The sequence below is a fragment of the Taudactylus pleione genome, unplaced genomic scaffold, assembly GCF_031769625.1.
Source record: "Taudactylus pleione unplaced genomic scaffold, aTauple2 ptg000556l, whole genome shotgun sequence".
NCBI classification, from domain to species: domain Eukaryota; kingdom Metazoa; phylum Chordata; class Amphibia; order Anura; family Myobatrachidae; genus Taudactylus; species Taudactylus pleione.
In genome coordinates, this window is record NW_028284958.1 from 24093412 (window position 1) to 24119441 (window position 26030).

Consider the following 26030-nt stretch of genomic DNA (forward strand, 5'->3'; position numbering starts at 1 on the left):
CCAAATTGCAAGTACTAGTAAGGGCTTATACACGCTTAACAATTTGCTCCATGAGCGATATCGTTAAGTGTTTGGCCTTGAAGTGCCGGGCTCAGTGTCGGGAATGATATCGTTCAGTGACTTCACCTGCCACAACCTTGAACTTGTAGTGCCTGACGATATCATCAGGTTGTCCTGCAAGTTCGGACGATGAAAGACATTGTGCATCGTTAACGATAATGTGCATACACACTGGACGATATTGAATGCCATGAACGATAGCGTTATCATCCATATTGTTCAATTTATTGTCTAGTGTGTATGAGATTTAAGTGACAACACTTTGTTCTGAAAACCATGTGTCAATCAAAATGTCCAAACCTTGAGGGATAGGGTAGCTGACAGAGAGATTTAGTACATTGCACCTGATTCAGAAATAGATGCAATGTCAATGTTGTACGCAGTTGTCTGATGTTTTTGCTTCTGCACACAGCAAACCCAAGTGTCCAATGTCATTTGCAGTTTCATACGGGCTCGCTAATTTTTGCAAAGGGGTTTGCGATGCCTGGGCATTTCAGGGTGGAGACTGGTAGAGGGCCTAAAAGTGATTGCAAAAAGGGGCCATTTCATGGACGTGTTATGGGAGTATCACAGGCATGTCTGGGAACGCTGTTGTACAAATCAGAGGCTTTAGAGGCCATGTTTAGTTGGAATTGAGGAGAGTAACTAGAGTGGTCCCTAGGCTACTGCAAATGTCGATGGTGCGACTGATGTTGGAGTGTATACAAGCTCCATCACAATTGCACAGACCACACAGACTGGAAGTGGACGTCTCCATCACACAGTGAAGCACAAAGATAAAGCTGAGATTAGCATTTGCATATTTCCGCAAGCGCTATTGAGAGAACGGCTGTGATCGCGGCTGCATTAGCGTCCATCTCTGAATCAGGCCCATCGTCCGTCCCGAAGTAGTCCAAATGGAATAAAAGAGCCCCAAAACAATGATGAGGACTTGCTCATAGTGACTCACACTAGGGCGTATAGAAAAAAAGCTGACAGAGACAAATCCTTGTACTTTGTATAGAGTGTTAAACATGTTTTCTCAAAGTCCCCCTGCAGTATAGTGATTTACACACTTACATACGTTACATTGTAAGGAATGGGATTGAAATAGCCGCTGGTTCAAATTCCGACAGGAGGTCCCAACTCCCCCCCCCCCATCCTAACGCTCCCTTAGTGGTGCCTAATCCTAACCTCCCTCCCTAGTGCCTAACCCTAACCCACTCTTACCGCTCCCTAAACCTAGCCCTCCTGGGGGGGTGCCTATCCCTAATCTCTCCCTGGGGGTGCCTAACCCTAATCTGTCTCCCCCCCCTCCCCAAACCTAACCCTATCCCCGCTATACTCCCTAACAGGCCTGTGCGGTATATACAGAGAGGGGCCTGCCTGTGCGGTATATACAGAGAGGGGCCTGCCTGTGCGGTATATACAGAGAGGGGCCTGCCTGTGCGGTATATACAGAGAGGGGCCTGCCTGTGCGGTATATACAGAGAGGGGCCTGCCTGTGCGGTATATACAGAGAGGGGCCTGCCTGTGCGGTATATACAGAGAGGGGCCTGCCTGTGCGGTATATACAGAGAGGGGCCTGCCTGTGCGGTATATACAGAGAGGGGCCTGCCTGTGCGGTATATACAGAGAGGGGCCTGCCTGTGCGGTATATACAGAGAGGGGCCTGCCTGTGTGGTATATACAGAGAGGGGCCTGCCTGTGCGGTATATACAGAGAGGGGCCTGTCTGCGCTGTATTTACAGAGAGGGGCCTGCCTGTGCGGTATATACAGAGAGGGGCATGCCTATGCGGTATATACAGAGAGGGGCCTGCCTGTGCGGTATATACAGAGAAGGGCCTGCCTTTGCAGTATATACAGAGAGGGGCCTGTCTGCGCTGTATTTACAGAGAGGGGCCTCTCTGCGCTGTATATGCAGAGAGGGGCCTGCCTATGCAGTATATACAGAGAGGTGCCTGCCTGTGCAGTATATACAGAGAGGTGCCTGCCTGTGCAGTATATACAGAGAGGGGCCTGTCTGAGTGGTCTATATGGAGGGGATCTGCCTGTATGGTATATACAGACAAGGGCCTGCTTGCATTGTATAATACGGAGAGAGTCTGCCTGTGCAGTATATACAGACAGGGACTGCTTATGCGGTATATTCAGAGAGGGGCCTGCCTGCGCGGTATTTACGTAGAGGATCTGCCGGTGTTGTGTATATACAGATAGGCCTGCCTGTGCAGTTTAATACGTAAACAATCTGCCTGTGTGGTATATACAGAGTGGAGTCTGCCTGCATGGTTTATACATATAGGGGCCTGCCTGCGCGGTATATACGGAGGTGATCTGTCTGCGCGGTATATACAGAGAGGGGCCTGCCTGCATGATATATACAGGGATGATCTGCCTGGCCATATTAGTTGTCACTAGTAGTGAAGGCAGTCCAACATTAGATTGCACTTACCACCATCGCCTTCTGCAGCTGTCAGTATTCTAGCACTGTAGCCTCACTGTCCGCTAATTGCTAATGACATACTGAGCATTTGGGTGACACTTTGTTGTTGAAGCACTGCCTGCCTGCCTGTGCGGTATATACAGAGAAGGGTCTGCCTGTGTGGTATATACAGACAGGGGCCTGCCTAAGCGGTCTATACCGAGGGGATCTGCCTGTATGGTATATACAGACAGAGGCCTGCCAGTGCGTTATATACAGAGGGGATCTGCCTGTGCGGTATATAAAGACAGGGCCTTCCTGTTTGTATATACAGAGAGGGTCTGCCTGTGGAGTATATACAGAGAGGGGCCTGTCTGTGCGGTATATACGGAGAAGATCTGCCTGTCCGGTATATACAGAGAGGTGCCTGCCTGTGCGATACATACAGAGAGGGGCCTGCCTGTGCGGTATATACAGAGAGGGGCCTGCCTGTGCGGTATATACAGAGAGGGGCCTGCCTGTGCGGTATATACAGAGAGGGGCCTGCCTGTGCAGTATATACAGAGTGGGGCCTGCCTGTGCGGTATATACATAGAGGGGCCTGCCTGTGTGGTATATACATAGAGGGGCCTGTATGTGCGATATACAGTGCATCCAGAAAGTATTCACAGCGCTTCACTTTTTCCACATTTTGTTATCTTAAAGCCTTATTCCAAAATGGAGTAAATTCAATTTTGTCCTCCAAATTCTACACACAGTACCCCATAATGATGAACTGTAAAAAGTTTTTTTTTATATTTTTGCAAATTTAATTTAAAAAAATAAAAAAAAACTAAGAAATCACATGTACATAAGTATTCACAGCCTTTGCCATGAAGCTCAAAATTGAGCTCAGGTGCATCCTGTTTCCACTGATCATCCTTAAGATATTCCTACAGCTTAATTGAAGTCTACCTGTGGTAAATTCAGTTGATTGGATATGATTTTGAAAGGCATACACCTGTCTATATAAGGTCCCACACTTGACAGTGCATGTCAGAGCACAAACCAAGCATGAAGTCCAAGGAATTGCCTGTAGACCTCAGAGACAGGATTGTCTTGAGGCACAAATCTGGGGACGGGTACAGAAAAATATCTGCTGCTTTGAAGGTCCCAATGAGCACAGTGGCCTCCATCATCCATAAATGGAAGAAGTTTGGAACCACCAGGACGCTTCCTAGAGTTGGCCAACCGTCTAAACTGAGCGATCGTGGGAGAAGGGCCCTAGTCAGGGAGGTGACCAAGAACCTGATGGTCACTCTGTCAGAGCTTCAGCATTCCTCTGTTGAGAGAGGAGAACTTCCAGAAGGACAGCCATCTCTGCAGCAATCCACCAATCAGGCCTGTATGGTAGAGTGGCCAGACAGAAGCCACTCCTTAGTAAAAAGCACATGGCAGCCCGTCTGGAGAAACAAAATTCTCTGGTCTGATGAGACAAAGATTGAACTCTTTGGCGTGAATGTCAGGCGTTATGTTTGGAGGAACCAGCCACCGCTCATCACCAGGCCAATACAATCCCTACAGTGAAGCATGGTGGTGGCAGCATCATGCTGTGGGGATGTTTTTCAGTGGCAGGGACTGGGAGACTAGTCAGGATAGAGAGAAAGATGAATGCAGCAATGTGCAGAGACATCCTGGATGAAACCTACTCCAGAGCGCTCTTGACCTCAGACTGGGGCAACGGTTCATCTTTCAGCAGGACAAAGACCCTAAGCACACAGCCAAGATATCAAAGGAGTAGCTTCAGGACAACTCTGAATGTCCTTGAGTGGCTCAGCCAGAGCCCAGACTTGAATCCGATTGACCATCTCTGGAGAGATCTGAAAATGGCTGTGCACCGACGCTTCCCATCCAACCTGATGGAGCTTGAGAGGTGCTGCAAAGAGGAATGGGCGAAACTGCCCAAAGATAGGTGTGCCAAGCTTGTGGCATCATATTCAAAAAGACTTGAGGCTGCAATTGCTGCCAAGGGTGCATCAACAAATTACTGAACAAAGGCTGTGAATACTTATGTAGATGTGATTTCTTAGGTTTTTTTTTATTAAATTTGCAGAAATCGCAAAAAAACATTTACACGTTGTAATTAATGGGGTATTGTGTGTAGAATTTTGAGGACAAAATTAATTTATTCCATTTTGGAATAAGGCTGTAACATAACAAAATGTGGAAAAAGTGAAGCGCTGTGAATACTTCCTGGATGTACTGTATACAGAGAGGGGCCTGCCTGTGCGGTAAATATACAGAGGTGATCTGCCTGTGCGGTATATACAGAGAGTCTGTTCAGTATATACCTACAGGGGCCTGTATGCACGGTATATATGGTGGGGATCAGCCTGTACTGTATATACAGACAGCAGCCACCATTGGCGGTATATAGATGCATACATCCTGGGAGAGGGCAAGAGGTTCTCCAGTATCACCAGCTGCATAAGGCTCACTGCTCTCTGTTTGTATCTAGTACTTCTGCTCATTTTCTACCTAAAGACTAGTTGACCAGAAATTCGTCACTGGTTCCTGTTACTGTGCATTTCATTTGCCTAGTGTTAACTAAAATTAGTTCTCATTTTAATTAAACTAAATGTCAGTGAATAACGTGCTGCACAATACACTGCAATATCTCCATGACGGACTAAGCAAAGTGCAGTCAGCCACTTAGGGGCAGGGGAGCTGGATGACATTTGCTGACCCTACTAGGTGTTGCTTTTGGGGGCAGTTTAGGTGCACAATTAACTAGCAGCACCTCTGGCTGTGAATTAATAGTTGCTAGCAGAATATCTCCCTCCTCCCCTGTCACTAGTGCTGAGAATGCTGTGGCTGCCTTGAGGAGGGCTATCCATCACTCACTGACCAGAACTTCCGTAATTAGTGCATGTTCTGGCCCTGTGCTCCAGCGATTCAGAAGCTGGTGCTCAAGCCGCAGCCAAACTTTGCTGGAGTAAAACTCAGCAATGATTTATCCAGCGGCTGCACAGGGACGTGGAGTTGGGGGGCTGCAGGACGTCTGTGAAGTGTAAGCGAAGGTCCACTCAGGCCCGACTGGGACCTCCATGCATCAAACTCAGGCAGCCAATGCACACACAGCTTGTGTGAGAGCCACAAGATAAATAAGGCAATTACAGCAACAACATTAGGTTACAGTGCGAGTGGGGGCTAGGCTTATTCCAGCAGGGTGGGCTGAGGAGAGCAAGGCTTTTAAACAAGAATCCGTACAGTTTGGATACACAGAATTCTCACATTATAGAACATGTTTTGCAGTGACATTAGATTTAATATAATTAATAATAGATGTTAAGATTTCATATGTTATTTATTTAATTTGATCTTACACACTCATCTCTTTGGGTGCTGCCCTCAAAGGAAAATTGTTTTTGATACATACATACATACATAAAAGGACTCCACTGATAGTGAACAACCTTATGTGGAAGAGGGTAAATGCTGGATCCATACTAAATATACAGAGAAGGCCGGGTCTACCCTGAATTTACACACATTTAGATCTTGTCGTTCTAAAGATACAGAAAAGGCTGGATACACACTAAGGGGCTGATTCAGATGTTTTCCGTACAACTCAAATGTTTGAAAATCTTCGCATGTGTGGATCTCCTTCTGCGAGCTCGCAGTGCCCGGACGTCTGGAGGATGGGGTAGGGGTCAGGCAGCGTCCTAGAAAACTGGGGCGTGTATGCCCCGTTTTTGGGGCGAGATGGTGCCAGTGGCTGTGTCCTTGTATGCAGCTTCAATGGCTTTAGCTGCGTGAGAACAACGACCATTAGATAACCGATGGTAATGCAGAGTGATCTGATGCTGCATCCTCGGGCGCAGAAGGGCATCAAAGAAGCTGGCAGGAGGCGTCTATTAACACAAGATGCCTCCTGTGGCATTATCATATTACTGCACAGCAGCTGCGTCCAAACACGCAGCACGATGCTGAAAGCATACAACTCTGAATCAGGCACTAAATTCATCTTGTGTCTCTGTGTACTTAGCATGGATCCAGCTTTTTCTGAGTATTTAGCATGGATCTGGCTGATCTGGTGATCTTGTGGGGGGGGGATGTGTATTCCTAGCACTTTGAATTTCATTTTAGTAGCTCTTCCATGTAATGTAACGTACTACCACATGAATTTCTGCTTCCGTCTCTACCTGCTGTACCCCCTGAATCTCCACCATAGATCCCATGTTGTACTCTTCCAGTATTCAGCCGCCATATTATCCATACATGATGTGCTCTTTCCTAGCTGTAACCTGTGATGTGCCAGTCTCCTTGCACAGATCACCCGTGTGCCCTACACCCTGTCCTGACCTGTAATAATTCTGTGTTCCGTCACTTGTACGCTGGCTGTGTCCTGCCACAAGTCAGGGCACCGTCTCCCCCATCAGTCTGTGTTCCCGGCTCTGGTGCCCCTCCACAGGGGTCTCAGCCTCTGCTCGCTGCCAGCTAATAGTGTTATACATTAAACATGGAGCTTCCTTGCCCCCCTCTCTGTTCGTGCTTTGTTCTAAACCCCCAGACACACTCTGCAGTTGCAGCCTGTACACATCAGATTACATTCATTTGTAATTCCTTCACTTGCTCTCTCGGCCCCATTCACAGTTACTATGCCACTGCCCCTTGCAATCGCTCACTCAGTGAACTGTTGCAGCTTCATGAGAGAAGCGCAGCTGAGTTACCTGCCCTGTGCGTGCTGTGATTAACCCTTTGCTTCCCAAGGGCTGCGCTCTGTGTGTCTATATTATACATGGAGCATGGCTCCCTGACGCCGCCAACCCTCAGAAATGGACGCAATTAGAGCCTTTCAGTACGATGTCCGTTTATAGAAAAAAAACTATGAACCACCGACCTCTTGAGGAATCCCGAACTACCATCCTTGTCTGTGACTGTTCAGCTTCAAGCATTTAAACCAGTAGAGTTAATTAAGAAAATTCAGTGCCGGCCATAAGCAAATCGCCCCCTTCCCTCTCTGTGGCCATTTATAAACCACCTCTCATCTCTGATTGCTGGGTGACCCTCCCTGAAACACACAGGCAAAATTAAGAATGCCATAAAGGCTTCATTAAATCTAAAGCACATTTCATACACTACGATGTCTGGAGGCTGTGTCTGGAGAAGGTTATACTGTGCTCTCCGCAAACCCTCATTTCCAATACTTTGCCAATTATGGCCCTGGAAATTAATAATTAAGGAGAAGAAACAAGATTGGTAAAAAAGGGCAAGGTTTGAGTTACCAGAAAGCTTATCTGAAATATCCACATTGCATGGGGGCACTGGTTACTTTTGTGCTATAGCACACTACAACATGTACTCACTCTTTTCACCAGGTAATTCTTAACACCTTCATTGCTAATCGTCCTCCAGATAATACTGTACATGTGCAAAGGACAAACCCCACTGGTCCTAAACTCTGCAGGTGTTCAAATAGATGGCAACTTACTTAGAAGTACCTCCAGTGCTTCATGCTGCTGCTGGGTTTTATTATGAAGCCCAACCTGTAAAATTCGGCTCTTTTGGAAAGGTGGATTATTGCCAAAGCAAGAACCACAAAGTATTTCTCAGTGGTGGTTAGAAAACAAAAATATGCATGACACTTTTTGGGCCATGTTTGGGAGATATAAAGCTAGTGCTATTTGTCCTGTTCACAGTTTTCTGAACAAAAATAATAAGGCATAATTTGTGTGGGTACAGCATAAATGATTACTGATATTGATGTTGGATTTAGCATGTTCATGTCCTCCAGTGTAAAAAATTTCAAAATAGGCTCAGCACAGGGGTGAGAAAAGCCCCTGTTAGTATTACCAGGGGGTATGACTTATATTTCCAGAGGGTATGACTTGTAAGTTTTAAGCCGCATACACACTAGACGATGTGTGTATCTGGCGATATGGTCAGCGGCGGGACACGGCGGGGGGGACGTCATAGGTAAGTGTATACACACTTACCGATGTTGGCCACAAAGAAAGACGAAGGGGGGAGGAGTGGGGCCATGCTGTGTTCGGCAGCATGGCATTGTTAACGATATCCCCCGATTTGAGCTGCATGTACAGCCACCTGAGGATATCATTATCGTCCCACGGGAGCGAGCATGGTTGTCGTTCTGTGCATACACACTGGACGATATGAACGATATATTGTTGAACGATATCGTTATCATTCAGTTTTATCGTCTAGTGTGTATGTGGCATAACTGGGACTTACTTGAAAGTATTTTGTGTAAAATTTATTATCATTAAAGGTGGCCGCACACATGGCGATCTGCCCACGATCAGCCGATGTGTACGATTTGTGTGCGATTTCCTTTGAAACTCTCCCCGGCAGCTCTCCACACGATCTGCACACGATTTGGTGTCCAATCTTCATACGATCTCTCCTGCATCCAGACTTTCACAGTGCATCGCGTCCTAGATTGTCAGATCTGCCCTACTGCACGGCAAATCTGACTATGCGATGTGCGACCAGCGGGGACTCACGATTTACTCAGGATTTGGCCATATTTTACACGATCTGTTGTTCCAATGTGTCGGAATCGGCCAGATCGGATAAAATATCGCTATGTGTGTGGCCAGCATTAGACACAATAGATAATTGGTACAAAGTATAATTGTGTAAACATAGAGCATGCTTGCTTATGGTACAAATTACCACAATTTATTATTTATTTTTCCAAAGAAAACATAATCGGATTTATACTGGTCTTATGTCACTACTGCCAGGGGGGAGCATTGTCTGCCTAAAATGTTTACCTTCTGTGTCTTTCTCTTTCTCCCCCATTTTCTGCAGCTAGCACTTGGAAGTTTTCCCTACCCACAGGTAAGAAGCGCCTTTATTGCTTCTATGTTTTAGTGAAGCCTTCTGATCTAGAGGCTAAGAGTATCTGTAGGTGCACTACATTCTAAACATCAACTTATGTTCTTTGTTTGGCAGCAAAGCAGATATAATGCAATATAAATCCTGGCCTTGAGGAACTATTATCCAGCAAATTTGGCGATACACTTGAGTAATGTTAGCCATTGAAGCAGTCATTTTGAACCCCTCATCTGTGATAGAGCAGGGAGGCTCATGATGTACACATGTGGACTGCTGATGCACCTCTCTCGTCAAGTGCTACCATTGGTGGGCCGACATTGGCAATGCATGGTTTATAGGTGTGATACTTTGTGTGCGCTCCTTGTTATGTGCAAGATGGACTGTTAGGTACGTTTTCACCAATAGAAATATATTGTTGACCAGCATATATTAAAGTCATTCTTAAAGATCGCAATGAAAGGATCTACCAGTAGAGGAAAGGCAGACAGTATATATATATATATATATATATATATATATATATATATATGCCACCTACCACTGCAGGCAGATAATAATGACACGTGCTACATGGGACATTCTACTCAGCAAGATCTATTATAATCCAAGTATACAGGACCTTAATAAAAAAAAATTTAGGTCTTCCAGGGTCTAGCAATTTAATAGAGAAATCAGAACGTCTTTTAAGAAACCTAATAAGTACATAGATGGGTCTTGGGCTGTATCTCATGTATCTGGTAAAGAATGTGTTAACAGCTTTGGCATTGGCCCCTGTGAACTTGCACCTGTCAGTCTTGTGACTCTGGTCCTCATGCAGCACCAGATGAGTCTGGACACTGTGTGCCTATCCGAGGATCCCGCAACCTGGGAAAATCACATGCTGTTGGTGAGTGAATACACTGGCGTCTGCTCCTCGCCCCAGGCTCTGCTTGGTTATTTATAGGAAGGGACGGCAGATCTCCTCGGGCAGTTATTAACAGACTATTATAATGCTAATAGAGCGATCGCACCCTGTAACACTGTTAGAAAACCATTGTAGTGTCTAAGTGTTTTGGTCTGCAAACATTATTATGGGGTGTATTACTAAATTTGCTGTGTTTAAAAGTGTACACTGCCATTAGCCTTCAGTAAGTGTCCGTCCAGGACATGTTAAGTCTTCTGTGTTGGGGGACAAGGATAGTCCCATGTTAGTGTTTTAGTGTGACACTTTTAAAACCCATATCCTAAGACACTTCATATGTTGGCAGCTATGCATTCTAAGCCAAACGTTTGTTGCCTCCTGTTAAAGAATAAGTCTATCTTTACCTACTCCCCCAGAGCCTGATTTACAAGTAGGCTTCAAGCATGTTTGCCTCACCTCCTGCTCTCATTATTGTATATAGTCTACCAGTGGACCCAGTGTGAGAGCTAATGGCACTGGGACCTAAATCACCAAGATCTCCATCAGGCGCATCCAATGCAATCATGGATCCCATCAACGCAGAGGATAGGGCCCCCCATAATCTGTATAGTGACAAGGGAGGGGGCACTTCTTAAAATTTCCAATGTAAATGTGGAATTATACTTTCATTGAACAAGCAAATGATCACTAGAATTTTGGAAAAGTTTAGGTAAAGCACAAAGACACTTTCTGTAACCGTGTGATATAATCATGAGCATAGGGGCGACTGCTATAATTCAGATAACGGAGATACTCAGGGGTTGAATACAGTATGCCATATTTCATTCCACTTTCTTTCACCTATTCCCCCACTGTGATATCTGTTAAATATAGACTTTTAGTATGTAACAGAAAATGTGGAGTTATTGATGGCAACTTCAAGTATCTACACTGCAATGACTTCGCCCGGTGTCATACAACCAGGGATCCTGCCAGCTAGCCATCATACCAAGTCTCTATGTTCCCCTTTTGCTGTTTGTGTTTCCTTGTATATTAGCTTCCTTAGAGAAAATGCCAGTGTACCTCACATTTATCACATTTATTTTTGTTTGGCTCCCCTGCCGCTATTTTACTCTGACTATTTATTAAATAGAACAACTGCAGCAAAGCGATGATAGGCAGCGTCACAGTCTTTCATAAATAGACCCTAATGAGTGATTTTATCCACTGGTTTTAGAGCATTTAGAGATATAGCAGTTCTAGTTTTAGCCCAGGCATATATTGCACAGCACAAGCAGGTCACATACAGAGACTATTGTTATTTAAAGAACATGAAGGAAGTGTATTTTTAAGAATAAGAAACGCGGTTTGGCTCCATTCTAGAAATCGTCCAGTAAATGAAATGAATACACCCCAGAGAGGAGCTGATCAGATATGTGAGTGGATATTGCCTGTTACAGCCGAGCTGCTTGTGTTTTCACACCCCATTAATTCATTACTTCTATCCTTTCATCTCCAAATTTCATTTTTCTTTTACATTTTTTTTTCCTATCCCCTTTTCAAAAAGAATGGTAGCCCCCTCCTCATTCCACCTGCCCCCTGCTGCTGCCTCACTCTTCTCTGCGCTGTTAATTTTCCTGACTCCATATGGAGGAACAGAGGTTTCACCTGCAGGCTGTATGAGATTTTGCTGCACGTCCCCAGGCCAGAGCTGTGAGATCAGGTTTCCCGGTGCCCGAGTGTGCCAGGCGCCCTCAGTGGCACAGTACAAATAACAAATTGGATGCATCTACAAGACTCTCGTAAAGTGTATTTATTGAGCTCCTCTTGGTTTCCAAACACCAATTGTAGGGTTATTCAGGCATCGGCAATAACCATGCTGAAACCATGGCAGCAGTATGTAGGTTGCTTTATTAATAATTGCATGTAAGCACTGATATGCAGGGTACAGAGGCCAGGAGATTGCACAGAGAATACGGTAGTGTCTAAATCCCCTTCACGGAGAGGACCCTGACTTCATCAGCCAGTGTTCAGCGCCATTCCCTACCATCCAAGTGTGCATAGAGTGGGAATATAACCATGTGGCGAGCCACCGAGCCCGAAACGTGGTGAGTGCAGAGAGCCCGCGAGGGGACAACTTTGTAGTTTAAGTGGGGACAACTTACTTGTTTATCTGGCCGTCATGGGCATGAACTGCACTTCCGCCCTCACTCACGTCACTTCCAGGTCCCTAGCAAGAAGGGAAAATAAGCTCTACCCAGAGAATACTGTTAGACAAATCCAGGATTGGAATGTGGTGCACGGTATGCAATACGAGTGATACCATAAAGTACAGAGATCTACATTGTGTAAGTAAGATTGCAAGCTCTTCTGTTCAGGGCCTCGGGTACCACTTTTATAACATCTGATTGTTTATTTTATATTGTACTCTCATATTGATGTCCTACACTGTGTGATAAGATACGTTGGCATGACACGCTGGAGCTGGGCTACTGGATGAAAATAAACTTAATTTACAATCCAATGATCTAATGGATCAAACACTAAAGGTTTCCTTATAGCTATAAAGATTTAAGTGGTGGCAGATAGTCACCTCTCCACATTATTTTATACCTTCAATGACTCAATTAGTGATGACGGCAGGGGGGAATCATCGGGGGGATAATGGTGTGAGTAATGCAAAGATTTTATTTGGGAGAGGCTTTAAGTCTTCTGGCACCAGTCTCTCTGAGCGTCTACATTTCACCTATTTCCTACCCTGATCAGCTTTATGAATTTAGGGCCTGATTCAGCATGAATCGCAACGCTGCGTTTGCACGCACCCGTCCGTTGCAAAAGTATGCAAATGAATGCAATCTCACTGTCACCGCAGCACAAGAGGCAGGCGTCCCCTACACCTTACGTACATCCACATTAGTTAGCAAGACAGCGAAAACATCGACAACCATCGGACCTATACGCACAGTTGTGGTTGACCTGACCCTCACGCACCAACTGCTAAACTTCCTGCACGCAGTGAGTACTCAGGCTGCGTTTGCAATCATAGGGGCTTAATTATGCACGCCCCTGTAATGGCGTTCAGAAACACAGGCACGCCTGCGTTTCTCTGATCTTCCCCTGTCACCACCCCCAAACGGTCATTTCCTGTCAATCACTCTGCCATTCCTGTGCGTGCTCACTGCGATCGCATCCCAATCGCAGTGGCTGGTTCGCACACGCAATGCGATGCATGCGCAGATTGCAAACATCGCCTGGGTGCGTGCGAACGCAGCGTTGTGTTCCGTGCTGAATCAGGCCCCTAGCAACTAAAGTGGCTTCCGGTCTCCACAGATAGCTTTTTCTACTTTAACATCTTTAAGTGACTGGTGATATAAGAACTTGTAGCCAGTCAGATGTGTTAAATATTCACAGCACAGGTTATATCCGTAGATTTGAGTGATTGTGTTAAATTAGGGCTAAGCTGTATGTAACGGGGATAGTGTCATGATGTGGAGTCGGGAATCGAAGTAAGCAGAAAGCTTCAGACTGAGAGTTTAATTATGGAAGGAACAGGCTTTTTCTTATTATGACACATAATCTGTGGTCCCTTTGCTCTGAAGTTCTTTCTGGAAAACATGGCTGGTCTTTCATTGCAGGATTGTGAATTGGTCTCGAGGGCCTAGCATGGGTCTGCATCTTACTGTGGGTTCCCGGAGGGTACGCTTTCACCCTGGCGGGGGCTTTGGGGAGGTCTCTCCAGGCATAGCCTCTGATCAGAACACACACTAATTTCAACCCAGCCCCATGTTGTGATTAATTTGCATTCTTTGTCAGAAGTTAATGGAGTTTTTTATGGCTGCTTCTGAAGAGCTGATCTGCTGTTTATACACTTACCAGCGGAAATCCTCGCCCTCCCCCGCACTGATTGATGGAGACGCTCTCTGTTATTCCAAACGGCTTTTTAAGCTGTTTTTAAGAATTATTTGAATAAAATGCTGGCGTGCATTGTGTCAGGGGGGAGAATGGAAGATTATCTGATGAACAAGATAGAAGAGACAGATAAGAGAACTCAGTGGGAAGAGGAATGATCAAAAGATTAAAAGATATGTGACACAGAAATGGGAAGAGATATTTGTACATCTGGTAGAACACTCATTTATAGGACGGCCATGAATAATACAAAAATTGTCCCGACACACACATACATACACACACACATGTATATACACATGTATGTTTGTGTGCGGGTGCTCTACAGAATTTGTAAATATCTATTGTAGAGAGTGAGAGAGTTCCTTTTCATGTGGTATTAAAGACTAATTCTACAGTAGCTGTGATCCCTTCTGCAATAAGACAGCAAGGACATCTCCAGATGACCACGTGTCCATAGCTACTGTGAACACACCTAAAACTGGTTACAAACACATAGGTCAGTCAGGTTTGGTCTTGAAATTAGCACTACTAATAGCCAGAATTTCCATGGAGATCTACACATGTGGTTGAATACCTGGTTCTGCTGGTGACCACTTTTTTATGGGTTGGTCATCTTTAGATAATAATAATAATAATAATAATAATAATGACTTGTATATTTACCTTCCTGCATCTTTTACTAAATACATTATGTTTGTGGTTTCCTTCTGTGCTTCTTAGTTCTGTCTTTATAGCATCTGGTAAAATGTTACTTTCCATTGCCCTGGGGCATAACACAGCTTTTCTGATCTCACTTCATTGGATATAATCACATTCAGAGAGCAGCTTTGTATTGCATTGTCAGCAAAAATGAATAACTCTGATGATATAAAGATCTGGTTTAACAGCATATGATGTAGAATCTATAGGTCCCCAGAATTGGCCAGAATGATAAATTATGATAAATATTGTGGTAATGATCTTACCTTTTGGGCTTCCTGTGTACAGCTGTTAGATGCATTTACAATTGTTCTTGCTGTCAGTAGTGTATTAACATGGAGGTTGTCAGAAAAGACCTGTGAGGCCGGTAATATTGTATGAAGTTTTTACCAAGTTTTCTTTCCATTGATACCTGTCATACATTTCATACGTGGCATATTATTCCACCTGCCCAATTTCTTCATTCTATTGTGATCCCACCCATGGGTAATTTGGAATAGTGTTCAATCCGTATTCTCCAATAGCCGTCATATCTGTGTGATACGACTTAATCTAATGACGCATTATTAGATATACTGCTTATGTGGCCACATTGCTTATGACTGTCCTACTTTTACAATGTATTGGCATCTAGCAACACAACCACATAGAGAAACCGCTGGGAATGGACTCCATTGTACTGCCATATACTGTACACCCCTGTGCACTTCTGTGTAATACATTTGTCTTCTATTACTACCAGACGTTGTGTTGCAGTGTCGGACTGGGGCGTGAAGGGCCCACCGGGGAAATGCAGTGGTAGGGGCCCTTGCTTAAGGGATGTGGTCATCCACCAGAGGGGGTGTGGCCAGCCACCACAGATGCTTGGCTAACCATTAGACAAATATTGGTGTAGTTTCTATAAAAGGGAACCAAGCCCCATGCTGATCAGTGCTCCTCGAGGTAACTGACCGTCTAATAGAGTAACAATCTATAATTTGAGGTCTGGAACCTGACACTTAGAGGAGGGGGGTAGGCAGTGGGACCCACCGGGGATTTCCCCTGTACCCCTGTGGGCCAGTCCAACCCTGTGTATTGTAAATGAAGGTGCAGTGTATGAAATTGGCTGGCAAGCTCTTTAGCTAGTGAGATCCTGCTCCATATTGTAAATGAATTCCATACCCTACCATCCTTCTGCAAAGGTCTATGGGTAAGCAGCTGCCAAGTAGTAATGTGTACAGGAAATTCAATACAATGTTACCTATTTTTTAATTTATTTTTAAATCTAAGTTCTTTTTAATAAAACACACATACAGTACAACACATTTCTAAAGTGATAAAGTCCCCTGAACTTTGCATAGTAAAATGTCTACTTCTCAGTTTAACCTTCTCCCTAATTAAGTCTGATTATTGTACTAGAAAAGATCTATTACATTCTGTTACTTTGAGAGCACTTTGTAATCTAATTGAGATGACCATTCTGTTGCTGAAAGTTCCTGTGAATGAAATCTGTCCTCGGAGTTGTTGCTGTGTAAACATTTTTTAAACCACAAATTACCAGAGAAGCCAAAACTACAGTCCTCCCCTCCTGTGCTAAGCTATTGTTGTTTGTTTTTTTGTTTTTTTTACATACAGTTCTATAACCAAAATTTAGTTAAATAATGTCCAAATCTCTTAACTGCGTGGAGTTTGTATGTTCTCCACGTGCTTGCACAGAGAGAGAGAGAGAGATACACTGCGAAATGTGTGCGCTATATAATTAGCTGTTAATAAATAAACTATAATCCAGTCACTTATGCAAGCGACATATACGAGCCAATCCCGTCGTTTGTTTCGAGCGACGGGAGAAGTGTCCATTGTGACCACAAACGGGGGGCATATTAGACACGATTTGGCCTTGTCCTCAGATAATGTAACTTGTTAATCTAAAAGGAACTAGTGACATCTTTGTGATGTTGCTACGGTGAATATTGGTTCAACCCACAAAAATGGCTTTCTTACAGTGTGTTCCTGGCGGAGGGTAGATTTATCTGGACCTAATTCTTTTACGAATTACCATAATGTATTTATGCAACTTTTATATGTGTACTCCATAATATATACACATATATCTGTCAGCTGCCACATTTCTTTAAGCTCTTCTACTTAGAGATGTTTGATGATTTTTCATTATTATCGTCATCCTTTATTTAATTTGATACATTGTCAGCTATGCTTATGTCATCCGTTATCTCACAATCTGGTTGCTATTTTATTTTCCATCTTAAAAGGCTTTAAAAATGTCGTTAAAATTGCAGTTTAGCCTAATGAGGACCTATCACCCACTTCAGTGACTGGCCACCTCGTTCACCTATTTCACTTCTGTCCTCTGCAAAAAGCCGTCTCCTCTGGCAGCCTCGGCCCTTCACGCCACACACCAGATCCCTGTCCCATTACAGAGATATAATTAAAGTTTGTGTCTCCCAGCCAGAAATTAGGCAGGGGTGACACGCCAGGCCAGCCCTGGCAGGCGGCCAGAAATTCTAATTTCTGACGATGATTTAATTTCAATTTTAAATAAATTGTTTTTTAATTTAAAAAGAGCGAGTTTCCTCACATTAGCGATGATTGCCACATTAAGCTCTGCGCTCACGATGGAGCCGCATAAAACATTATTTATACACGGAGCGGAAACGGCTTTGCCTCTGAAATGGATTATGTTTTTTTTTTTCCCTCCCTCTTCTAATATAACCTGGAGGATACTAAAAAGTGTTTGTGGTAAATTAGCATTCTGCAGACTTTCACCCATAAATGAGAGAAGAGCTATTAACACTTGTGTATTTTCATTATGTAAATTGTGTTAACACATGCCCACAAATTGCCACCAGCAAGACAATCATTTTCTCCCAGTGATCATAATGTGTCCTAGCGAGATGTTTTGATTATGACATGCTAATTACATATTGCCTTTTTCCCCTCTGCTCTCCTTTTATGTATTCTCCTCTCCTCTTTCTATTCTCTTTGTATGGGTTTATTTATTGTATTTTTATGTAATATTTATATCCCCTTTACACCCCAGATTCAGAAAAACCATGGGTCTTTAATGGTGAGTGTTATGAGTCCAAGCGGGGTGGGGGGGGGGGATGAGCTGAGAAAACGAGGGGGGGTGGTGGAAAAATTCACTTTTCTCTTTTCCTGATGGCTGATTCTCCCTGCATGCTCCACTGCCTTGTTTTAAACTTTGCAAATTGCATTTTGAAGAAAAAGCAAACATTTAACTGCCTGTATTAGATTAGGTACCATTAGAAATAATAGCAATGCTCCAACATCAATGTTTTTATAAGAGCTTTCTGCTGTTGATTAATCTTGCTATTTTTATTGCATTAATGGTGTGGCTTTTTTGTGTCTCTTATGACTCTACTGTAGAGATATTGCATATAGGTTAATACTTGTGTCTCTCTCGCTCTCTCTGCAGCCGTTCCAGATATTGCAATGCATCGTTGATGAGGTGAGTCTCAGACTTATGTGCTTTCGCTCCTAAAGTCATTCCTAATGGAGTGGAAAGCTTATATTTTGTTTCCTAATGAAGCACAATGGACGACACCCTCTGAGAGAGTTCATTGTCAAGGCTTGGAGCTGTTTAACATGGCTTGGCCTATGCCCCCCCCTCCCTCCCCATTACCCATCTCTTCCTGAGCCCTCCGCAGACTGATCCTAGATGTTGTAACAGGCCCCGTGGACCGGGCCGGAGAATGTTAATCAGGGTTTAGCCCTGCCTGCTGGGGCTCTACAGAGAATGGGATCTCCATATGGCGGTGGTATAATGTAGTGTTATATGTGTAGAAGGGATGGGGGCTGTCAATAGTATGTTTTGAAGGGAGAGCTGGATACATGTGGCAGAGTTACCCACAGACTTTTTAGATATTTAAAAAAATATATATGTAACATTCATATATCCTTATGGTCTATGTGCCCCATATTCCAATTTAGCAGTATGTTTCTGCATGGCCTAGCTGAGCATGCCGGCTCACTGCTCTAGGGCCCATTGGTTATACAAATGCTCATTGCTATGTCTCCTATGCAGATGTGGTAGCGCATGCAGGCTCAGTGATTGTACCACATATCCTGGAGCCTTTCGCCATCCCATACAGTGTACTAGGCTCATTGGGAATAAACAATGCTACCATTTCTCAGCTCACACACTAAGTATGTTGTGGACTGGAATTCACCCACTAATGTGACCGATCCTGTGTTTAGTTTGTGCAGAGGGAACTTGTGGGCTTGTATTGTTCCCTGACTGTGCTGGATGAACCATGTTCTGTTAATGTGTGAAAGAAAACGGTTAATAAGGGTTCCCACTAATTGTCCCTCTTGTAATTACAGCACTTGTTTCACTGATAATTGAGCCACAACAATTATCTGTATGTTTAGTAATCAGATGGCAGGGTGATGTTACCTCAGTGATTGGCATATGCTGGATATTGTGCTGTTTTACAAAACCAGCAATAGTCAGTATATGTGTGTGGGCACGTGGTGGCATTATGTTGCCAATGGCTGACCATCACAACTAACATACTTATGAGTCGTTCTTTCATGTTTTCTGTCTAACGTCACAATGAATGTTGCTGCTCAGTGATTGTATGCATTATCCACATATTAGATCCATTTCCTTGTCTTCGTGCCATTGTGATATGAATGTCACACAATTTGTTTGTGCACACACTGTTTGCACGTTTGTTCATTTATTTGACCATCTCCTGTCCCCAAATCTTTTTTTTTTTTAATCTTCTACTTTGTTCTGTGCTGATATCCCCGCTGTATCTTTCCCGTCAGGGCCGACGCAACCGCTAAGTGACACTAGATGTCTTGGGGCTGCTTAAAAGACTGTATGTGCGATATAATGTCACTTACTCATTCTTTTCAATGTCAGTTCAGTGGTTCCACCCGGAGTGCCAGACACCGACTTGGACGGTACCAACTGGCAGCTTCGTACCCTCCATGTGTGTTATAAACAGCTGGGGTGTCACACTCTCAAGAATGAGAAGATGCAGCGCACACAACTCACAAACCGTCCCAGGGGTTCCCATGCTCTAACACAGGGGTTCCCAAACTCTGTCCTCAAGGCACCCTAACAGTCCAGGTTTTAATGATATCCTTGCTTGTGCATAGATAATATAATCAAACTGACTGAGGTACTAATTAAGCCACATGTGCTTAAGTATGGATATCCTGAATACCTGGACTGTTAGGGTGCCTTGAGGGCCGAGTTTGGGAACCACTGCCTAACACAGTGGGTGGTAGTAGGAAAAATGGTGCACAGGAATTATTTGCTGTGACCCTTAACAGCCAATCAGATGTTTGCGCTAGTTTTCTAAAATGCGCTAGGAAAAAACACAGATTGTGAGTGGTTGTTATGGGTTACAGCACATGTCCCTGTGCACTGGTTTTTATAAACTCTTCCCTGGACATGTTTAGCGATCTGCCAGTATCGCTTAAGCTCTCTCCAAGCTTCCAAATGTTTCACTAAAAGCGTCTTTATTCAGGATATCTCACGCTGGCTAGCACTGTTACAGCTTGCAGCCATTGCTGACCTTTCTCCACCATTCTATTTTACATTCTACCATACACCGGCTAATTGGCAGACCTCATCCTGCAAGAAACCTGAAACTACATGTTTAATGTTAGATTAATGACATTGTTAGTTATGCTGTTTCTGAAGTGAAAGCACAGCTACCATATCTGTATAGCAGCCTAATAATTCTCACATATTGGGGTCAGGTTCCTGAGCCAGTGCAGACACCTTGGTGCAATAAAAATCAGCGCACAGGAAATTATTGTAATACTAAAGATTAAACATGATACCAAGGTATTGCCCCTTTGACACTTTACTTTGCTCAGTTGTGACATGATAAAATGAGGGTCAGAGGAAGCTGTTAGCCATCTCTATAGTCTCTTTAATGGGGAGGAACCAGGGCAATGCTTAGACTTTGCACCTGTGGCCATAGATCACACGTATTAAACACATATGGATCACAATATATTCTCAGACACAGGAAAGCTCGGCCCACATTTATACACATTGTATACAAGCGTAGGATACAGGTTTTGCATAGTGATTTGTGTATCTTAAATGACTCCACTGTACTTTTTATATTTTAGGACTCTCCAGTTCTTCCTGTGGGTGAATTCTCTGAGTCTTTTGTACATTTCATTACTCAGTGGTAAGCGTGTTGCAGAGGGACAGCCTTAACTCCAGTGTATTACAGCATCATTTTCCTCTAAGTGTCTTTTATTCTCTTGTAACTTGTCTGCGTCCCTAGCTAGTGTGGTCAGCGTATATCATTGTGTGGTGTGGATACTTCATGTGATAATAATAGCACTTACTGACAGGACAGTAGGGAAGCCTTAATCTGACATTTCACAGTAGCTTCTCCCCAGGGAATACTGCCCTAATAAACCGCATTAGCTCAATGCTCAGCTATACACTTAGCTATGGAGCAGCCTCCAGCCCACAACGTACTGTATTACTTATTTGTTGGCACTTCCCAGAGGATGGAAATTAGTTATTCCATAACCAGTTTACATTCCCAACGTTTTCTTTGGCATCCTTTGGGCTGCCACTGGCCTCAGATAGTTCTGGCCTTGGCTTATTCCTCCCGAACGCCTCTGGTCTATTAAATAACTCTTTGTATCCCCCTGTGGGCGTACAGATGTGGCCACATCCACCTATCCTTAAATCAAACCAAATAACTACATTTAGCGCACCACGGACTTTGCGTTTTAGCTGCACTAAAAGACTAATCCTAAGTGCCTAGTATGCTATAAGCAGAATTGAGGAATACATACACAATCTATGGAAAAAAAAGCAAAAGGCAGGGCCGATACGCCATCATTATGCTTTATCGGCGACTTTGTACCAATTCCTTTGCTACAAAAATACTAAGTGCATAGTACACTATATGCAAACTAATGCTGGGTAGACACTAGATGATGTCGGCGGGACCCAGCGGCGGTGCTGGCATCAGCAAGTGCATATACACTTGCAGATGCTGGCAACGACAGCGGGGGCCATGCTGCATTCTGCAGAAACGAGAGCTGATTTTAGTGGACCAAACATCAAGTCATACTGATCAAATCTTGGAAGGCACATTAGAATGTTTTATTGCAATTTCTAAGGCAACAAGCAATCCACACTGGGCGATATATCGGCCGTTCATTTGAACGTGAGCGCCTCGGCGAGTGTGTACGACGTCGTTCAGACATATCACATCTACTCTTCAGCACAGCAGATGGGCGATATATCTGCAGATATATTGGTGCATCTGGCTGTGTGTACAGGTGGCCAGCCTGAGCACTTGCTGCAGGGACCGCCGGTGGCTGACATCACAGCTGGGGGGGCAAATTCAAGTGCTCACCCAGTTGTGATGTCAGGGGACACAGATCAAGCCGCCGATCGGTAAGTCTGTATAGCTTACCTGTTCAGCTGCTGTGTTGACAGATCTGCCCATAGACGGTCTGTCGGCACAGTGTGTAACCAGCTTAACTCTAGACCTCCTGACCTAGAGTAATTGTTCCTGATTGTTCAGCAACTTACATGGGTTGTGTTAACACACTTTGTGGAGCTTTACATCATTATTAGGACTGTAATGTGAATGCAGCAGAGGTTTGGCATCACCACTCATCTCCTCAGCATATGAACCGTGTAACCTGACCAAGCTAACACAATACAAGCTGGTGAACTCAAGTATTGAATGTAATCTGTGACTTATCTTGTGTCTCCATATATACCAGTTTCTATACATAAACTTGTTTTCTGTCTCACAGTATGAGAAAACTACCGAAGGAGAGGCCTGCACCAGAAGAGCTAATGGTGAGGCTTGGGTCGCACAACCACCATGAGATTGTTTAAATAAGCAAGTTCAATTCTAAGAGTTTGAATCCAAAACTGGTCACACAAGCTGCTATTTTTTTATAATATGTAGATTTGCCACTGCATTGTACATTTGTGGTCCCCCAAATGACTATCATCCAGGTACTGGATCCAGTATGGTCAGGTAGGATCTGCTGATGACACCATATACTGTACATGCTAATGGTATTATCTGCCATCTAGAACGTGTTGCACTTCTTAGGTCATCCCTGATTACCAAAGGCCTAGATCTGTTCATGTGTGGCCACAAATCTGGTGACTTGTTACACAGGTAGTCAGTCTCTAGCTACCTTAAGACAGAGATGAAGATATTCTATATGTAGATCTCAATGCAGGTCTCCAGGGTACATTTTACTTCCATTTCCCAGGAAACTCTCCACTGATTCACATTATTCATCCCAGTTGGCAGGATTGCTTTGCAGCATTGTGGCATACTGGCCAAACCTCATGAGTCAAAGTGATTGTTTGACATCCATTCATGTGACGTTGTCTTCTGTTCTGCATTCACTGCTGCTGCTACATCGCATCCCCACCAACTGCATTATAAAGTGCCTTTGGCTGAGGGTATCCATCCTCTTTTCCTAAACGCCATATTATGTGTAAAAGAAAAACACAAGTACCACCTTCTTTTTCTGCTCACTCTGTTTTTTATAGAATGTATCTCAGCCAAACACTGCACGCTCCATGTATATAGGAAGATGGACAATGCAAGTCAAGGAGAAGCTACACCTGGAAAATATTTCCAGTAATCTCAGATGTATGGGCCAATGTGTCTCCTAAAAGGAAAACTTATTTCCTTTCCCCAATCAAGTAGCTATGTTCTTTGTCTGTGTGTTTTAATTCTGTATTTTAAATTTGTTAAAGCACACAAGAACAAGAACATGGATATAAGCAAATAACAAAATTGATCTACTTTTAAGGGGGGAATTCAATTGTTCTTTGGGCGACAATAAGTAATGGGTGGATAGAAATTGATGGGTGCCTGATGGAGCAATTCAATTGTTTTGCCCATCGGACGCGACTGCATTACTTGTCGCGCCCAAATGTAATGTGTTTAGTCACGTAAAGCGCTAAAGTGGTGTAAAGTTCCTAGTTATCTCGTGCCCGATCAGAGCAATGATTGAATAGCTCAGTCGGGCAACCGTACAAGAATTGAATTCTCCCCTAAGAGTCACAGAAAGTGAATTTTAAGGAGCTACAAGGAAATAAAACATCCATGGAAAAGGGAGGGTATATAGGGAAGGGGTGTCCAGGAGCTTGCTCTGAGGCATATGAGAGGGGAAGCTGCAATGAAGGAAGGTATGGGCATATGTGTTTGTGTCAATCTGACTGCTAGATGGTAGATCCCAATGGGAGGCTGAATGGGGCTATACTGAGAGTCCTCTAGTTTTGACTTTCTGTGAATAGTCATGGAGTCCAGACCTGTCTGCATACATTTCCTCTATCGTAGCGGTAATACATACTTTTCTCCATATGTTTATTAAGCTATGGGAAGAGGGTGGGAAAGGATTCTATTAATTTCTGTCTAGAATACATATGGCAGCAGCTAGTATACAAGATGGCAGCAAAGGAGGAAGATTAATGGGTACTATTAGATCAGTGCTTCCAGCGTGACATTGTACAGGGTATGGGACACCCTAATATTATACAGGGTTCCCCTGTGGCCACAGTCTCGCCAGCATCTAGGATTGGCACCAGGAAATATTTTTTTCAGCTCATCAGGTGTGTTTCCTGTGCATCATTTTTATTTTTTTTTAAAAGTCTATACAGTATGTGCATATTACTGTATGTAGATTTTCGTATTCCCAGATCTATGGGAGACTAGGGTCTTCAGAAGCAAGTGCCAAATCTAGGCGGCCTTTTACTCACCCTCTCCCCCAACACCTGTAACCAGTAGGATACTGTTTGTCTGGCTGCAACCTTCTTTTTCAAAACAGTTGTTTCAATGTTAATGTAAAAAATAAGGGTGACAGGACATCCTCGTCCTATTATCCACAGGGAAGCTGGGAGAAGCCCACCCATTCACCATGACCAAGGCCGAGCGATTGCGATAGAAAGCAGAGACGCCGGTGAGGGATTTATCTTGGAAACCATATGCAGCAAGCCCTCTCATCATGAAGAGCCAGCCACCTGGTCAAACACCTTCTCAGCATCCCCAACCTGCAGTCTGAGACATGATGATATGCGTCAAGTGGTGCCCACTGCCCGGCAGCCTGCGACCTGTTGACGCTTATCATCTATAAATGGTTTCAGTAAGCCGCCATCGCAGCTATTTCCACCTTGATATAACATACTGTACAAGAGCAGCAGCACCACAGAACAGTATTGTGTAACCAATGACAACACTCCTTTTCTGTAATGAAATACTTTAAGTAGTTGTTCAGTTTTCAGAGTGCGCTAGAATTGCTAATGGTCGTTCTCCTTCTGTGCGTGCGCTGGGGAGCATCACATGACCCTGTCATCATGTCACCAAAGGATTTTCTGACCTTTCAGTCAAAGTATTGTCTCAGTCTGCAGAATTCCTGAAATCTACACTGTATTTTAAGTAACCACTCCTCTAACTCTTAATGAGGTTATGACCAACCGCTTATTATAATTGCTTCCAACTCCTTTTAATTTTCAAGCTTATTAATCACAAGAAGAGTTATTTAAAATTGCATAAATTAATCTTGGATTAAAAGACCATCAAGGCCTAGAAACAATTAAGAATATGCTGGGAGTCCCAGGGGCAGTGCAGTGTCTGATTGTAGCAGTCAGGTGGGCCAGGCTGAGGGGACGGCAGGATGATTAATGCGCACAGCATTTCAGTGAGAGTTCTAGAAATGCCACTTGCTGACCCTGGAACTGTATAACTTGCCAGACATGAGAGGCGGCTGCTGATCCTTGCCAAAACTGCAGTCAGGCTTTCAGGCCTCCTGACTTGACTAGGTCAGTTAGGGGTAAATAACAACTAAATTACTTCAACCCTATTGCAACTAACATGATTCTGTATAAAGTGAAAAATAAATATACCGTGCACCCCGCATGTATCTTAATTTTATATGTGTATCATTGAGGCTTATTTTATTCAGCACAGGAAGACTCAATGTCTCTGCGTATTTGCTTAGTGTGTAAGGCTGTCCTTTTTTGTTGCTCTGGGCTACACACAGCAAAAGAGCACTGCCACCTAGTGGTCAATATATTCTACACATTGTTGATAAGCTTTCTTGGTCATTTTCAGGTGTGGCCACATGGTTTGGCTTGGTGCGGCCAATGTCTCCTGAATCCTCCAAGGATTTAACGCTTGCATCTTGTAGAATGGACAGCGTTGTATGTCCCCCTGCTCTGTATACTACAGATTACATGC

The 26030-nt window shown here is 43.9% G+C and overlaps 1 protein-coding gene across 1 annotated transcript in view; it reads left to right on the forward strand.

The window, feature by feature from the left end:
- Nucleotides 1-26030, forward strand: part of MAP2K5 (mitogen-activated protein kinase kinase 5) — a 105871-nt gene that overhangs the window by 72933 nt on the left and 6908 nt on the right. The window contains exons 17-21 of the mRNA XM_088452775.1: nt 9279-9308; nt 17834-17860; nt 18230-18262; nt 20914-20975; nt 22579-22624. Of these exons, the coding sequence (XP_088308901.1) occupies nt 9279-9308; nt 17834-17860; nt 18230-18262; nt 20914-20975; nt 22579-22624 (198 nt within the window). The remainder of the gene's footprint in view (nt 1-9278; nt 9309-17833; nt 17861-18229; nt 18263-20913; nt 20976-22578; nt 22625-26030) is intronic.